Source organism: Heterodontus francisci, chromosome 10 (genome assembly GCF_036365525.1).
Source record: "Heterodontus francisci isolate sHetFra1 chromosome 10, sHetFra1.hap1, whole genome shotgun sequence".
Classification (NCBI taxonomy): Eukaryota; Metazoa; Chordata; class Chondrichthyes; order Heterodontiformes; family Heterodontidae; genus Heterodontus; species Heterodontus francisci.
Window position 1 is genome coordinate 42,275,006 of NC_090380.1, and position 19,007 is coordinate 42,294,012.

At 44.2% G+C, this 19,007-nt stretch overlaps 1 protein-coding gene across 2 annotated transcripts in view; it reads left to right on the plus strand.

Moving 5' to 3' along the window:
- The window catches only part of arhgap31 (Rho GTPase activating protein 31), a 106,373-nt gene that overhangs the window by 74,657 nt on the left and 12,709 nt on the right, over positions 1-19,007 (plus strand). Inside the window, exons 7-8 of one of the 2 annotated variants that reach the window (XM_068040497.1) lie at positions 2,203-2,401; positions 15,647-15,771. In XM_068040497.1, coding sequence (XP_067896598.1) covers positions 2,203-2,401; positions 15,647-15,771 — 324 coding nt within the window. The remainder of the gene's footprint in view (positions 1-2,202; positions 2,402-15,646; positions 15,772-19,007) is intronic. The other variant, XM_068040498.1, reaches the window with a different exon arrangement.

Consider the following 19,007-nt stretch of genomic DNA (forward strand, 5'->3'; position numbering starts at 1 on the left):
CCACTCCCCACTATCCTGAGCCCTGACTGATCAATGGTTGAATGTGCTATGTGATGTGATACTGAGTCATTCAGACAAGATCCCTGCTGAATTGTACAAGTAAAGAAAGAGATTGCCTTATCACATCCTCATGTGGTCCCAAAGCACTTTAATGTCAATTAATTATTTTTGAAATGTAGTGACTGTTATATAACAAGTGGGAAACGGAGCTGTTACAGTTAGCAGCATGTGCCTTCCCTGGAAGAAAAAAACCAAGGATGCTGATCCCACTCCTGTTTACTATCCAATGTCTCAGGTGGAAACACCATAGCCCTGATATATTACGAGGAGACAGAGAGGGAGCAGGGGGGAGTCATAGCACATGGGAAACCCAGAAATGCGGGTAACCCTGAAGTCCTGCTATGTTTAACGACGAGACCTCATTTAGATGTTTTTTCCCCTTTCACAGCCGGCTGAGAGGCTGGCTGGCTTCCACATGGGAAGGTCTGCATCATAGGCCGGAGCCAGAGAGCCAAGAGGAGGGAGGGGGGGGAGAGATCATGGAGGTTGGTTGGGAGTGGTTATCAAAGGCTGAGCAGGAGATCAAAGGTTGGGGGATGGTGATCTAAGGTGAGGGAGTTTTGAAAGGCCAGGAGGGATGAATGTGTGTCGGCGAGGGATCATGGTGGGAGGTGGGCCTGATTGCAGGAAGAGGAACAGGTTAGTTTGAGGGGTAGAGGGGAAACGTTCCTGCTTTTTCTGAAACACAAGCAGTGCTGGAAAGGCACTCATTTGCTGGTTATGGCCATTCTCACCTCCCTCCAGCTGCTGGGTATTCCAAACCCTGGCACACAGCACTTAAAATTAAAACAGTGGTAAAATTTGAAGCAGCGGCCTGATTAAAATTTTAAATCATTGACCCGGCCTCTCAAAAGCATTTGAAGTCCCGGCCTCAATTACAATCGGAGTGGGTACGTTAGAGGCAGGTTGAGGTCGGTTTTCTGATATTTGAAATTTTAACCTCACCTCTCCTGCCCATCCTGGGGGGCTGGGGTTTAAAATTACCTCCAATGGTCCTGAAATGATACTCTGGGAAACTAATGTAAAAACCCTTTGAACCTTTGTCTGAAATTCCTCTTTGCAGCATTTTAAATGGGTCAAGACCTCTATTAAGCTGGAATTTCACATGAGCACACTACTTTCATATTCCATGGCTTAATTTTAACTCTTATGTGCAACCCCTGCTATTTAAGCATGGATAATGAGTGAATGGAGGATTGCACTGGCTGTGATGCCCTCTGTTGCTGAATAAACCCACCATAATGTTCAGGGTCAAACATGAAGAAAGGGAAATTGAGTAAGATGGCAGAGAGGCACCGTCACCTGAGGAACCCTACTCCACTATGAGTTACTGCCTTCAGGAGAGGAGGAAATTGGGAGGGGGAGAAAAACTTAAATAAAATTAGAATATATTGACTTTTAAAGTGAAAGATAAATTGAAACTTCCTCTAAAATTTGAAATTTAATGAGGAAAATCTCTGAGTTTAAATATCGTGTGCTGGAGTTGAAACAGTTCTCTAACCTAGTGAATAAGGGGATTTCAAACTGTACTTAGTGTTTAAAGGGAACTTAGTTGCTTTGTGAAATTAGCACAATGCCATCCTGCTCATGTAGTTATATAGTATAAAAAAGAAGAAACTTGGATTTATATCGAGCCTTTCATGACCGCAGGGCATCCCAAAGTGCTTCACAATCAATGAAGTAGCATTGAAGTGTCATCAATGTTGTACTGTAGGAAATACAGCAGCCATATTGTCCACAGCATGCTCCTGCAAACAGCAACAAAATAATGACCAGGTAATGTGTTCTAATGATGTTGGTTGAGGGATAAATCTTGGCCAGGACACTGGGAGAACTTTCTCCTCTTCTTCAAATAGTGCCGTGGGATCTTGCACATCCACCTGAGCAGGCAGACAGGGCATCTAGTTCTCATTACTTACATGGTCAAATGGAATTTGGAATATTTCAATTTGTCACCGACTGGATAAACAGGGAACAAGGTTTCTTTTCACGTTTTTTAGAATTGTCGTCTAAATTAGAAATGTTGGTGCTTCCAGACAGTGTATTTACACTAGATGTGATTGAGCAGCAGGCACAAGGAATGTACATGGTAACATCTTGGTAGACATCATTTACAATGATCGATATGATTTATCCCCACAGCACACAATCCTATTGCTAAATGCAAATCACTTCCTATTGTATCGCCATCCATGAAGCTTTTAACCTTAGAGGAGGCCCAAGCCAGGACTCTGAGACCAGACCATCCTGCTCGCCTTGAAAAATTGCACTGTGCTCCTATGGACACTGGACCTGCTGCTGGGACCATTTATCACACAGTCATTGATCTGCCAGATCCCAGGTAAGCACACTTCTCAAGTCCTATTCCTTTCATATCACACTCCACATTCCCAGCTGGAATTTTGCTTCTCTCCCAGGCAGCCCCCACATGATAGCTTCTCACTAGACATTCTACACCATTTTCATTAGTTACTTAGTTTTCTAAAATGCGAGTCCTGGAGGCTGGTTTTACATAAATCTGTTACCACTTAATTATTTTGAACTTTAAAAATTTTTTTAAGCTAGTTAATGTTGTACAGTGTCGGAACTAACCACACAGAGAAGCAAGCTGCTGGATTCTAATCCCAGTCTGCATTGATGAACGAGAATGTGACATCTTAGTTCCAGTGGGCTAGGGAGGAAAAATAATAACCAGAATTCCTCCCTCTGATCAGTATCAAGCAATTGCTTCGTCAAAGAGGCAGGTTTTAAGCAGCATCTTAAAGGAGGAGACAGAGGGGTTTAGTGAGCATATTCCAGAGCTCTGGGACCAATAAAACTGAAGGCACAACTGTCAATGATGGGGTGAAGCAAGTGCACAAGAAAACAGGATTGGAGGAAGACAGAGTTCGCAGAAGGAGGTTACAGAGATAGGGAGTGGCGAGACCATGAAGCAACTTGAATATGAGGTTGAGAATCAAATAGCCTGCCAGCACTCGATCATGTTTACATATTATGAGGTATCAGAAGGCAAAAGTAATATCATCTTTACACCAAGGGTAGTTAGAATGTAGAAATCACTGCCACAAGCCATTGCTGAAGAATTCTATAATAAAGTCTTTTAAAAGGGAACTAGACAGTTGCTTGGGAAGGAATATTAAAGTAAAAACAAGAAATGCTGGAACCACTCAGCAGGTCTGGCAGCATCTGTGGAAAGAGAAGCAGAGTTAACGTTTCGGGTCAGTGACCCTTCTTCGGAACACCGAAGAAATGAAAATAGAAGCTGTTATTCGGCAACAACACTTGACCAGCCAGCAAGTGAATATCTATTAAAGGGAACTGTTTTAAACTGAGCCCTTCTGGTTAACCTCCAGCCTGTGCTGAGTTAACTGATTTCAGCTGAGGTGCCAGGAGGAGCTTTGCAATTGGCCTCAGCGGGAAGAGAAAGAAAAGACAATTAGCCATTGATCCCAATCCTGATTACTATCCCACAGGGGATTGTTCATGGCAAATTAGATTAGCTCTTTTATAACAACAGTGAGGTTTGCAGCATGTAGAGATAATATCAGAGCCGCTGAATTGCAGCAACTTAATAAATCATGTTTCAATTTGATAAATGTCATTCTGCGTTTTTCCCTTATGTTTTAGGGATTGAATTCCACAATTCTGCCCTTATTCTGTGAAAACTGTAAGGGAGTTGCCTTTTTGTCATTGATCAGCATTCCAGGACCTGCATATTTAGTTATTGTTCCATACCACTTTTAAAGCTGAGAATGCACAGCAAGATGGAATGAAATATGCAGCAATTTGAGGTAGACAGCTGAGCTCTGTTACTACACAGTTCTGGGAGATGGACTGGCGTATTGCTGCATTTGAGGGAAGTCCTGTACTTTGATAGCAGCAGTGCCAATGATAAGATTTGATAGTATTGGGGAATTGTCCTGGGGAATGTTAGTACTGAGGAATGATAGTGCTGGGGGATAGTCCCAGGGAATGATAGTACTTGGGAATGGTCCTAGGGAATGATAGTACTGAGGAATGATAGTCCCAGGGAATGATAGTGCTGGGGAATGATAGTACTGGGGAATGATGGTACTGGGAAATGGTCCTAGGGAATGATAGTACTGGGGAATGATAGTGCTGGGGAATAGTCCCAGGGAATGATAGTACTGGGGAATGATAGTGCTGGGGAATAGTCCCAGGGAATGATAGTACTGGGGAATGATAGTACTGGGGAATGATAGTGCTGGGGAATAGTCCCAGGGAATGATAGTACTGGGGAATGATAGTGCTGGGGGATAGTCCCAGGGAATGATAGTACTGGGGAATGATAGTGCTGGGGGATAGTCCCAGGGAATGATAGTACTGGGGAATGATAGTGCTGGGGAATAGTCCCAGGGAATGATAGTACTGGGGAATGATGGTACTGGGAAATGGTCCTAGGGAATGATAGTACTGAGGAATGATAGTGCTGGGGGATAGTCCCAGGGAATGATAGTACTGGGGAATGATAGTACTGGGGAATGGTTCCAGAGAATGATAGTACTGGGGAATGATAGTACTGGGGAATGGTTCCAGAGAATGATAGTACTGGGGAATGATAGTACTGGGGAATGGTCCTAGGGAATGATAGTACTGGGGAATGATAGTACTGGGGAATGATAGTACTGGGGAATGGTTCCAGAGAATGAAAGTACTGGGGAATGATAGTACTGGGGAATGATAGTACTGGGGAACGGTTCCAGAGAATGATAGTACTGGGGAATGATAGTACTGGGGAATGGTCCTAGGGAATGATAGTACTGGGGAATGATAGTACTGGGGAATGATAGTACTGGGGAATGGTTCCAGAGAATGATAGTACTGGGGAATGATAGTACTGGGGAATGATAGTACTGGGGAATGGTTCCAGAGAATGATGGTACTGGGGAATGATAGTACTGGGGAATGGTCCTAGGGAATGATAGTACTGGGGAATGATAGTACTGGGGAATGATAGTACTGGGGAATGATAGTACTGGGGAATGGTCCTAGGGAATGATAGTACTGGGGAATGATAGTACTGGGGAATGATAGTACTGGGGAATGATAGTACTGGGGAATGGTTCCAGAGAATGATGGTACTGGGGAATGATAGTACTGGGGAATGGTCCTAGGGAATGATAGTACTGGGGAATGATAGTACTGGGGAATGATAGTACTGGGGAATGATAGTACTGGGGAATGATAGTACTGGGGAATGGTCCTAGGGAATGATAGTACTGGGGAATGATAGTACTGGGGAATGGTTCCAGAGAATGATAGTACTGGGGAATGATAGTACTGGGGAATGGTCCTAGGGAATGATAGTACTGGGGAATGATAGTACTGGGGAATGATAGTACTGGGGAATGGTTCCAGAGAATGAAAGTACTGGGGAATGATAGTACTGGGGAATGATAGTACTGGGGAACGGTTCCAGAGAATGATAGTACTGGGGAATGATAGTACTGGGGAATGGTCCTAGGGAATGATAGTACTGGGGAATGATAGTACTGGGGAATGATAGTACTGGGGAATGGTTCCAGAGAATGATAGTACTGGGGAATGATAGTACTGGGGAATGATAGTACTGGGGAATGGTTCCAGAGAATGATGGTACTGGGGAATGATAGTACTGGGGAATGGTCCTAGGGAATGATAGTACTGGGGAATGATAGTACTGGGGAATGATAGTACTGGGGAATGATAGTACTGGGGAATGGTCCTAGGGAATGATAGTACTGGGGAATGATAGTACTGGGGAATGATAGTACTGGGGAATGATAGTACTGGGGAATGGTTCCAGAGAATGATGGTACTGGGGAATGATAGTACTGGGGAATGGTCCTAGGGAATGATAGTACTGGGGAATGATAGTACTGGGGAATGATAGTACTGGGGAATGATAGTACTGGGGAATGATAGTACTGGGGAATGGTCCTAGGGAATGATAGTACTGGGGAATGATAGTACTGGGGAATGGTTCCAGAGAATGATAGTACTGGGGAATGATAGTACTGGGGAATGGTCCTAGGGAATGATAGTACTGGGGAATGATAGAACTGGGGAATGGTCCTACGGAATGAGAGTACTGGGGAATGGTCCCAGGGACTGAGAGCACTGGAGAATAATGGTACTGGGAAATAGTCCAAGGGAATGATAGTACTGGGGAATGATAGTACTGGGGAATGATAGTACTGGGGAATGGTTCCAGAGAATGATAGTACTGGGGAATGATAGAACTGGGAAATGGTCCTAGGGAATGATAGTACTGGGGAATGATAGAACTGGGAAATGGTCCTAGAGAATGATAGTACTGGGGAATGATAGAACTGGGGAATGGTCCTAGGGAATGATAGTACTGGGGAATGATAGAACTGGGAAATGGTCCTAGAGAATGATAGTACTGGGGAATGATAGTACTGGGGAATGATAGTACTGGGGAATGGTCCTAGGGAATGATAGTACTGGGGAATGATAGTACTGGGGAATGGTTCCAGAGAATGATAGTACTGGGGAATGATGGTACTGGGAAATGGTCCTAGGGAATGATAGTACTGTGGAATGATAGAACTGGGGAATGGTCCTACGGAATGATAGTACTGGGGAATGATGGTACTGGGAAATGGTCCTAGAGAATGATAGTACTGGGGAATGATAGTACTGGGGAATGATAGTACTGGGGAATGGTCCTAGGGAATGATAGTACTGGGGAATGATAGTACTGGGGAATGGTTCCAGAGAATGATAGTACTGGGGAATGATGGTACTGGGAAATGGTCCTAGGGAATGATAGTACTGGGGAATGGTCCTACGGAATGATAGTACTGGGGAATGATAGTACTGTGGAATGATAGAACTGGGGAATGGTCCTACGGAATGATAGTACTGGGGAATGATAGTACTGGGGAATGATAGTACTGGGGAATGGTTCCAGAGAATGATAGTACTGGGGAATGATAGTACTGGGAAATGGTCCTAGGGAATGATAGTACTGGGGAATGATAGAACTGGGGAATGGTCCTACGGAATGAGAGTACTGGGGAATGGTCCCAGGGACTGAGAGCACTGGAGAATAATGGTACTGGGAAATAGTCCAAGGGAATGATAGTACTGGGGAATGATAGTACTGGGGAATGATAGTACTGGGGAATGGTAGTACTGGGGAATGGTAGAACTGTGGAATGGTCCTACGGAATGATAGTACTGGGGAATGATGGTACTGGGAAATGGTCTGAGGGAATGATAGTACTAGGGAATGATAGTACCAGGGAATGGTAGAACTGTGGAATGATCCTACGGAATGATAGAGCTGTGGAATGGTCCCAGGGACTGATAGTACTGGGGAATGATAGTACTGAGGAATGGTAGAACTGTGGAATGGTCCTACGGAATGATAGTACTGGGGAATGATGGTACTGGGAAATGGTCTGAGGGAATGATAGTACTAGGGAATGATAGTACCAGGGAATGGTAGAACTGTGGAATGATCCTACGGAATGATAGAGCTGTGGAATGGTCCCAGGGACTGATAGTACTGGGGAATGACAGTACTGGAGAATGGTCTTAGGTAATGATAATACTGGGGAATGATAGTACTGGGAATTGATAGTACTGTGGAATGGTCCTAAGGAATAATAGTACTGGAAAATGGTCCTAGGAGATTTTAGTACTGGGGAATGGTCCTAAGGATTGATAGTACTGTGGAATGATTGTTCTGGGGAATGATAGTACTGGGGAATGATAGTACTGAGGAATGATAGTGCTGGGGAATAGTCCCAGGGAATGATAGGACTGGGGAATGATATTACTGGAGAATGGTCCTAGAGAATGCTAGTACTGGGGAATGATATTACTGGAGAATGGTCCTGGAGAATGATAGTACTGGGGAATGATAGTACTGGGGAATGATAGTACTGGAGAATGGTCCTAGAGAATGATAGTACTGGGGAATGATAGTACTGGGGAATGATGGTAATGGGGAATGATAGTACTGGGGAATGGTCCGAGAGAATGATAGGACTGGGGAATGACAGTACTGGAGAATGGTCCGAGAGAATGATAGTACTGGGGAATGATAGTACTGGGGAATGATGGTAATGGGGAATGATAGTACTGGGGAATGGTCCTAGAGAATGAGAGTACTGGGGAATGATTGTTCTGGGGAATGATAGTACTGGGGAATGATGGTAATGGGGAATGATAGTACTGGAGTATGGTCCTAGGGAATGATAGTACTGTGGAATGATTGTTCTGGGGAATGATAGTACTGGAGTATGGTCCTAGGGAATGATATTACTGGGGAATGGTCCAAGGGAATGATAATACAGGGGAATGATAGTAATGGGGAATGATAGTACTGGAGAATGGTCCTACGGAATGATATTACTGGAGAGTGGTCCTAGAATATGATAGTTTCGGGAATGATAGTACTGGGGAATGGTCCAAGGGAATGATAGTATTGGGGAATGGTCCGAGGGAATGATAGTGCTAGGGAATGATAGTACTGTGGAATGGTCCTACGGAATGTTAGAGCAGTGGAATGGTCCCAGGGACTGATAGTACTGGGGAATGATTGTACTGGGGAATGATAGTACTGGGGAATGATAGTACTGGGGAATGGTCCTGGAGAATGATAGTACTGGGGAATGATAGTACTGGAGAATGGTCCTAGAGAATGAGAGTACTGGGGAATGATAGTACTGGGGAATGGTCCTAGAGAATGATAGGACTGGGGAATGACAGTACTGGAGAATGGTCCGAGAGAATGATAGTACTGGGGAATGATAGTACTGGGGAATGGTCCTAGAGAATGAGAGTACTGGGGAATGATAGTACTGGGGAATGGTCCTAGAGAATGAGAGTACTGGGGAATGATAGTACTGGGGAATGGTCCTAGAGAATGAGAGTACTGGGGAATGATAGTACTGGGGAATGGTCCTAGAGAATGAGAGTACTGGGGAATGATAGTACTGGGGAATGGTCCTAGAGAATGAGACTACTGGGGAATGATTGTTCTGGGGAATGATAGTACTGGAGCGTGGTCCTAGGGAATGATATTACTGGGGAATGGTCCAAGGGAATGATAATACAGGGGAATGATAGTAATGGGGAATGATAGTACTGGAGAATGGTCCTACGGAATGATAGTACTGGAGAATGGTCCTAGAATATGATAGTTTCGGGAATGAAAGAACAGTGGAATAGTCCTAAGGAATAATAGTACTGGAGAATGGTCCGAGGGAATGATAGTCCTGGGGAATGGTCCAAAGGAATGATAGTACTGTGGAATGATTGTTCTGGGGAATGATAGTACTGGAGTATGGTCCTAGGGAATGATATTACTGTGGAATGATTGTTCTGGGGAATGATAGTACAGGAGTATGGTCCCAGGGAATGATAGTACTGTGGAATGATGGTAATGGGGAATGATAGTACTGGGGAATGGTCCTAGAGAATGAGAGTACTGTGGAATGGTCCTTCTGAATGTTAGAGCAGTGGAATGGTCCCAGGGACTGATAGTACTGGGGAATGATAGTACGGGGAATTGATAGTACTGTGGAATGGTCCGAAGGAATGATAGTACTGTGGAATGATTGTACTGGGGAATGATATTACTGGGGAATGATGGTAATGGGGAATGATGGTACTGGGGAATGTTCCTGGAGAATGATAGGACTGGGGAATGATAGTACTGTGGAATGGTCCGAAGGAATGATAGTACTGTGGAATGATTGTACTTGGGAATGGTCCTAGAGAATGATCGTAGTGGGGAATGATAGTACTGGGGAACGTTAGTACTGGAGAATAGTCCTAGAGAATGATAGCACTGAGGAATGATAGTACTGGAGAATGGTCCTAGAGAATGATGGTACTGGGGAATAATGGTACTGGGGAATGATAGTACTGGGGAATTTTGGTACTGGGGAATGGTCCTAGAGAATGATAATACTGGGGAATGATCCAAGGGAAAGATGGTACTGGGGAATGAAAGTACTGGGAAATGAAAGTAAGGAATGTTAGTACTGGGGAATGATAGTACTGGGGAATGGTCCCAGTGAATGACAGTACTGGGGAATGCTAGTACTGGGGAATGCTCATACTGGGACAAGAATTATTGTACTGGGGAATGAAAGTACTGGGGAATGGTCCTAGGGAATGATAGTACTGGGGAATGATAGGATTGGGGAATGGTCCTAGGGAATGATAGTACTGGGGAATGACCCTAGGGAATGATAATACTGGGGAATGATAGTACTGAGGAATGATCGTACTGGGGAATTGTCCCAGGAAATGATAGTACTGGGGAATAATAGTACTGGATAATGGTCCTAGAGAATGATAGTACTGGGGAATGATGGTACTGGGGAATGATGGTACTGGGGAATGGTCGCAGGGACTGATGGTACTGGGGAATGACAGTACTGGAGAATGGTCCTAGAGAATGATAGGACTGGGGAATAATAGTACTGGATAATGGTCCTAGAGAATGATAGTACTGGGGAATGATGGTACTGGGGAATGATGGTACTGGGGAATGGTCGCAGGGACTGATGGTACTGGGGAATGACAGTACTGGAGAATGGTCCTAGAGAATGATAGGACTGGGGAATGATAGTACTGGAGAATGGTCCTAGAGAATGATAGTACTGGGGAATGATAGTACTGGAGAATGGTCCAAGGGAAAGATGGTACTGGGGAATGAAAGTACTGGGAAATGAAAGTAAGGAATGTTAGTACTGGGGAATGACAGTACTGGGGAATGGTCCTAGGGAATGATAGTACTGGGGAATGATAGTACTGGGGAATGGTCCTAGGGAATGATAGTACTAGGGATTGATGGTACTGGGGAATGACAGTACTGGGGAATGGTCCTAGGGAATGATAGTACTGGGGAATGATAGTACTGGGGAATGGTCCTAGGGAATGATAGTACTACAGAATGATAGTACTAGGGAATGCTAGTACTGGGGAATGATAATACTGGTGATTGGTCCGAGGGACTTATATTATTGGGAAATGAAAGTAAGGAATGATAGTACAGGGGAATGAAAATTTGGAGAATGTTCCGAGGGAATGATAATACTGGGGAATAATAGTACTGGGGAATGGTCCCAGGGAATGATAGTACTGGGGAATGATCCTAAGGAATGATAGTACTGTGGAATGATTGTACTGGGGAATGATAGTACTGAGGAATGATGGTACTGGAGATTGGTCCTAGGGAATGATAATACCGGGGATGATAGTACTCGCAAATGGATCTAGGGAATGATGGTACTGGGAAATGATGTTACTCAGGAATGGTCCAAGGGAATGATGGTACTGGGGAATGATGCTACTGGGGATGATGCTACTGGGGAATGATTGTACTGGGGAATGGTCCTAGGGAATGATGGTACTGAGGAATGGTGTTACTGGGGATGATGCTACTGGGGAATGATGGTACTGGGGAATGATGGTACTGGGGCATGATAGTGCTCTGGAATGATGGTACTGAGGAATGATGTTACTGGGGATGATGGTACTGGGGAATGATGGTACTGGGGAATGATGGTACTGGGGAATGATGGTACTGGGGCATGATGATGCTCTGGAATGATGGTACTGGGGAAATTATGCTACTGGGGAATGACAGTACTGGGGAATGGTCCTGGGGAATGATGGTACTGGGGAATGATGGTACTGGGGAATGATAGTGCTCTGGAATGATGGTACTGAGGAATGATGTTACTGGGGAATGGTCCTGGGGAATGATGGAACTGGGGAATGATGATACTGGGGAATGAAGGTACTGGGGAATGATGGTGCTCTGGAATGATAGTACTGGGGAATGGTCCTGGGGAATGATGGTACTGGGGAATGATAGTACTGGGGAATGGTCCTAGGGAATGATAGTACTGGGGAATGATGGTGCTCTGGAGTGATGGTATTGTGGAATGATAGTACTGGGGAATGGTCCTGGGGAATGATGGTACTGGGGAATGATGGTACTGGGGAATGATGATACTGTGGAATGATGGTACTGTGGAATGGTCCTAGGGAATGATAGTACTGGGGAATGATGGTACTGGGGAATGATAGTACTGGGGAATGATGGTGCTCTGGAGTGATGGTATTGTGGAATGATAGTACTGGGGAATGGTCCTGGGGAATGATGGTACTGGGGAATGATGGTACTGGGGAATGATGGTACTGGGGAATGATGGTACTGGGGAATGATGGTACTGGGGAATGATAGTACTGGGGAATGGTCCTGGGGAATGATAGCACTGGGGAATGATGGTACTGGGGAATGATGGTACTGGGGAATGGTCCTGGGGAATGATAGCACTGGGGAATGATAGTACTGGGGAATGATGGTACTGGGGAATGATGGTACTGGGGAATGATAGTACTGGGGAATGGTCCTTGGGAATGATAGCACTGGGGAATGATAGTACTGGGGAATGATGGTACTGGGGAATGATGGTACTGGGGAATGATAGTACTGGGGAATGGTCCTGGGGAATGATAGCACTGGGGAATGATAGTACTGGGGAATGATGGTACTGGGGAATGATGGTACTGGGGAATGGTCCTGGGGAATGATGGTACTGGGGAATGATGGTACTGGGGAATGATGGTACTGGGGAATGGTCCTGGGGAATGATAGCACTGGGGAATGATGGTACTGGGGAATGAAAGTACTCGGGATTGGTCCTCGGGAATCATAGCATTATGGAATGATAGTACTGGAGAATGAAGTTACTGGGGAATGATCCTAGGGAATGATAGTACTGGGGAATGATGGTGCTCTGGAATGATGGTACTGGGGAATGATGGCACTGGGGAATGGTCCTAGGAAATGATAGTACTGGGGAACGATAGTACTGGGGAATGGTCCTAGGGAATGATAGCACTGGGGAATGATGGTACTGGGGAATGATGGTACTGGGGAATGGTCCTAGGGAATGATTTTACTGGGGAATGATAGTACATAGAACATAGAACAGTACAGCACAGTACAGGCCCTTCAGCCCACGATGTTGTGCCGACCCTTTAACCTATTCTAAGATCAAACTACCTACATATCATTCACTCTACTATCATCCATGTACCTATCCAAGAGTTGCTTAAATGTCCCTAATGTATCTGCTTCTACTACCACCGCTACTGGGGAATGTTCCAAGGGAATGATAGCACTGGGGAATGATAGTACTGGGGAATGGTCCTGGGGAATGATGGTACTGGGGAATGATGATACTGGGGAATGGTCCGAGGGAATGATAGCACTGGGGAATGATGGTACTGGGGAATGATGGTACTGGGGAATGATGGTACTGGGGAATGGTCCTAGGAAATGATAGTACTGGGGAATGATAGTACTGGGGAATGATGGTACTGGGGGAATGATGGTACTGGGGGAATGATGGTACTGGGGGAATGATGGTAATGGGGAATGGTCCTAGGGAATGAAAGCACTGGGGAATGATGGTACTGGGGGAATGATGGTACTGGGGAATGATGGTAATGGGGAATGATGGTACTGGGGAATGATGGTAATGGGGAATGATGGTACTGGGGAATGGTCCTAGGAAATGATAGCACTGGGGAATGATGGTACTGGGGGAATGATGGTACTGGAGAATGATGGTACTGGGGAATGATGGTCCTGGGGAATGATGGTGCTGGGGAATGATGGTCCTGGGGAATGATGGTACTGGGGAATGATGGTACTGGGGAATGATGGTACTGGGGAATGGTCCTAGGGAATGATGGTACTGGAGAATGATGGTACTGGGGAATGGTCCTAGGGAATGATAGCACTGGGGAATGATGGTACTGGGGGAATGATGGTACTGGGGAATGATGGTACTGGGGAATGATGGTACTGGGGAATGATGGTACTGGGGAATGATGGTACTGGGGAATGGTCCTAGGGAATGATAGTACTGGGGAATGATAGTACTGGGGAATGATAGTACTGGGGAATGATAGTACTGGGGAATGCTCCTAGGGAATGATAGCACTAGGGAATGATAGTACTGGGGAATGGTCCTGGGGAATGATGGTCCTAGGGGATGATAGTACTGGTGAATGATAGTGCTTTGTTATATCGCACCATGTCCTGTTCCCCTATCACACCTGTGCTCACTGACCTTTATTGGCTTCTGGTTAAGCAACGATTTTCAAATTCTCCTCCTTGTTTTCAAATCCCTCCATGGTCTCACCCCTCCCTATCTCTGCAGTCACCTCCAGTCCCACAACCCTCTGAGATATCTGTGCTCCTCTAATTCTGGCCTCTTGTGCATCCCTGAGTTTAACCACTGCACCATTGGTGGCTGCACCTTCAGTTGCCTGGGCCCTAAGCTCTGGAATACCCTCTCTGTCTCTCCCCCTCACTTTCCTCCTTTAACAAAGAACAAAGAACAGTACAGCACAGGAACAGGCTATTCGGCCCTCCAAGCCTGTGCCGATCTTGATGCCTGCCTAAACTAACACCTTCTGCACTTCCGGGGCCCATATCCCTCTATTCCCTTCCTATTCATATATTTGTCAAGATGTCTTTTAAACGTCGCTATCGTATCTGTTTCCACCACCTCCCCTGGCAGCAAGTTCCAGGCACTCACCACCTTCTGTGTAAAACACTTGCCTCGCACATCCCCTCTAAACTTTGCCCCTCGCACCTTAAACCTGTGTCCCCTAGTAACTGACTCTTCCACCCTGGGAAAAAACTTCTGACTGTCCATTCTGTCCATGCCGCTCATAACTTTGTAAACCTTTATCATGTCGCCCCTCCACCTCCGTCGTTCCAGTGAAAACAATCTGAGTTTTTCCAACCTCTCCTCATAGCTAATGCCCTCCAGACCAGGCAACGTCCTGGTAAATCTCTTCTGTACCCTTTCCAAAGCCTCCACGTCCTTCTGGTAGTGTGGCGACCAGAATTGCACGCAATATTCTAAGTGTGGCCTAACTAAGGTTCTGTACAGCTGCAACATGACTTGCCAATTTTTATACTCTATGCCCCGACCGATGAAGGCAAGCATGCCGTATGCCTTCTTGACTATCCACCTGCGTTGCCACTTTCAGTGACCTGTGGACCTGTATGCCCAGATCTCGCTGCCTGTCAATACTCCTAAGGGTTCTGCCATTTACTGTATACATCCCACCTGCATTAGACCTTCCAAAATGCATTACCTCACATCTGTAAGACACTCCTTAAAGTTTAGCTTTTTGACCAAGCTTTTGGTCACTCAGCGTCATACATTGTTTTAGAACACTCTTGTAAAGCACCTTGGGACGATTTATTATGTTAAAAGTGCTATATAAATATAAGTTGTTGTTGTGAGGTCATTTAACAGCTGGCAGAGGAAATCCCAGCAAAAAGGACAATGTGCTAATTCACTGCATCATCCCCCGTCCTCAGCTCCGCGTGGTGCTGGAATGGAACAGTTACATTCAATTGGTTTGGTTTGTTCAGGTCACCTGGAATTCAGGACTGAATTGAAATTGTACATTTTGGCACAAGGTTTTAATAGGTAATATAAACTAGGCATGTTATTATGCTTGTAATTGAACTGTAATAATCCTGTCTCTTCTCCAGAAGAAAACTCCCTGCAAAGACAAAGAAATGGAAATCCATATTTAACCTGGGACGGTTAGGAAATGACTCAAAGGGTAAACTAAGCAGGAATGGCAGTGTGTTTGTGAGAGGACATCAATTTGCAGGTAAGGAGAATACTGACACCTGGTGGCAATAACTTTACTGATCACAACTGGCCCAGGATCCAGCAAACACCTTTATGAAAATATAAGAAAATTATGAGCTGAACTTTTAACATTTGGCCAAAGGGGCATAAAGCGGGCAGTAGCAGATTGGCCTCCCCATATAAACCCCACAGCCCCTCTGTATTCCACCACCACACCACCTACCACCACGCAACCCTTTGATTTACTCTTTCCATTGACTTAATGGAAACACAGAAATACAAGTTTTACAGAAGGAAACTTCTGTTATGCAAATTGGTAGAACAAATAAGAATTGAAATTTAATGTTCACTAGTACAAAGTATTACATACTAGGAGAAAAAATGGGCAGCATATTTAAAACGTTGACAGGAATAGATTTAGCAAGGGGACGACTTAGAAAGGGAGCTGGGAGTGATTGTAGACTCATTGCAAGTCATTCTGACTTTGGGGTGACAGTGTAAAGCAGGCAATATCAGTTCAGCCGACCACTATACATCTCTCCCCATACTGATTTCCATATACATTGCAATGAGAGATGTATAACAAGTGATTAATTGATATCACCTGTTGTTCACTGTAGCCCAAACTCAAAATGACCCCCAATTGTTTTTCATATCAAGACAATGTGAAAAAAGTCAAGCAGGATGTTGGGTTACATAGCCAGAACAGGGCACAACAGGGGTCTTGCTGAGGTTTTAGTATGGCCTGGTTCGACCAAATATATGCAATTCTGTTTACCACATTTCAAGAGAGATACCAGGCCAGTGGTAAAGGTACAGGGAAGAGTGATCCCAAATGTTAAGGGGGTTAACCATGAGGAATGTTATACTCAAGAGAGAATGTTTATGGGTGATCTCATTGAGCTATATAAAGCATTAAATGGCATGGATATGTTGAATCCAAAATATTAAGTCGAGGACTTCAAGTTCAATGTAAGGCAGTGGAATGAAAGAAATTATCAATGTTCAAAATGCAATTGTCATAATGCTTGTTGAGTTTGAGTAGCAGAGGAATGAAGTCGATTGGCCAAATGTCCTCTTCTTGTCCTTTTTTGTGATTTTAATTGGACTTTTGAGTGGCAAGAACCACCCTAGGGAAAGTATTGATTAATCTGATGTTGTGTGATATTGATGTTAATTTGTCACAGCTGTTATAAGTCTAGTCAATAATTCTGATGGGTATGAGCTTTGTGAACGATAGTGTTATCTATTGGCTAAGAGAAAAGGAATGAGAATAATAAAGTATTGACATTACATTGTGCACTTGCAGAAAACGTATGTGTGCACGTATACCAAAATGCAGTGTTTTGAGATTTCAGACTATGGTCCACTCTGCTCTTTTGAGGAATGGGAGGTCAGTTTTCACAAAGCTGATAACAGGGTCAGGCTTTAAAAATAACAAAACTCCGATATCAAAGATGACAACAACACAGACAAGTGCTGTAAAAATTAAGAGGCAGGAGATCGCAGAGAAAATAAGTTTGACCTTCGACTACATGTTAGAATGAAGAGAGGGTCATTCTGCTTCAGTTAATTAAAATGACCTACAAAGCACCGTGTGTTCATTATTTTTATATCACACAGGAAGATAAGTTTCACTGATAGAACTGAGTGGAATAAAAGCACTTAACAAATCGAACCAAGCCTCATCTCATCTAACATTGTCCATATTTGGAAAGATTGAAAAAGTACACAGGAAATATGTGAAGGTCTGGTCCAGATCATAAGGGAGCTTCATTTTGAACACCTAAATCCCACTCTCATTGAAATATGGATGAGGCAGTGTAAGTCAACTCCCGTAGGCATAAGATGCTCAGACCACTTATGGGAATGACTGACACCACTGAACCAAAGAATGTATCTATAGCAGACCAAAATTGGAACCATTACCTATTTCTGCTATTATACACTTTGACATTTTTTATATTTTAACTTTATATATATATTTAAATACCACTTTCTTAAAATACATTGGGCATCCAAAAAGGAAAATGTACCTTAACAAGAAAATGGGCATCCAACAGACGCAGAATTGTATGTGTAAGAGGAGAGCAACACGTAGCTTTCCTGTCTCAGGTATGAATAGCAGCAGTCAAAGGTCCCAAGGCTCCAAGATCATCCTGGGGACAGACAGAAAATTTCCTAAATTTACAGCTCCATTCTCTTTAACCTATGGCTGCCCCTGGGACTGCATGCACACCCTCCAGTTCATGGGGTCCTGGAGCAAGTACCTGTGCCAGGTTTCTTTGGGAACCCCTCCACTACATAGTGGGTGTCTTCCCTGTTTCTCCTCTTCGCCTCGCATCCTGGTGTTCATGGGCAGGTGAAAGATGAAAGCCCTTCCTTATCTGTAAATGTACATTTTAATGAAATATGTGCAAACATATACCTAAATATGCAAGAGCCTCCAAATATATACATGAGCGTTAACACACCGCAAATATTAATGTGGGAATATTTACCATATTTGTATGTCTTTCCTTTCGCTGTCGTTTAAAGGAGGTGTTAAGCCAATTTATTTCAGACATGTTAATGTCTCCACTAAAATAGATTGCGATCCCGCTATTCACACAGAACAATTTCAAGGTCTAACTGTGGGTGGAAATAGTATGAAATTGACAGAGCTGCATTCAATTGTCGCAAGGTGACTAGATTGAAAAGGCTGTACCAGAAGTTTAACAATGCCACACTGTATGCCGTATATGACATTTCCTTATAATGGTACAGATTATTTTTCAATGTGCCAGGAGTATGATTATTCTTCAGTCTAGCACAGAAGCCCTAGAACATTCCCAGAACCACAAGAATCTGAAGTTTTCACAAAACATGATTAAAATCCCATATAACATATACACAATTTAATATAACAAATGCAGAAAAAAAACTTATATTTATAAAACACCTTTCATGACCTCAGGATGTCCCAAAGCATTTTATAGCCAATTAAGTACTTTTCACTTGAAATATAGTTATTGGTGTAATGTAGGGAAACCCAGCAGCCAATTTACACACAGGAAGATCCCACAAACAGCAATGAGATGAATGACCAGATAATCTGTGTTAGGGATGTTGGTTGAGAGATAAGTATTGGCCAGGCTGCCAAGGAGAACTCCCATGTTCCTCTTCAACCAGTGCCAGCGCCATCTGTGGGGGAAGATGGTTGCCTCAGTTTAACGTTGCATCCTGAAAACAAACCTCTGACAATGCAGCACCCCC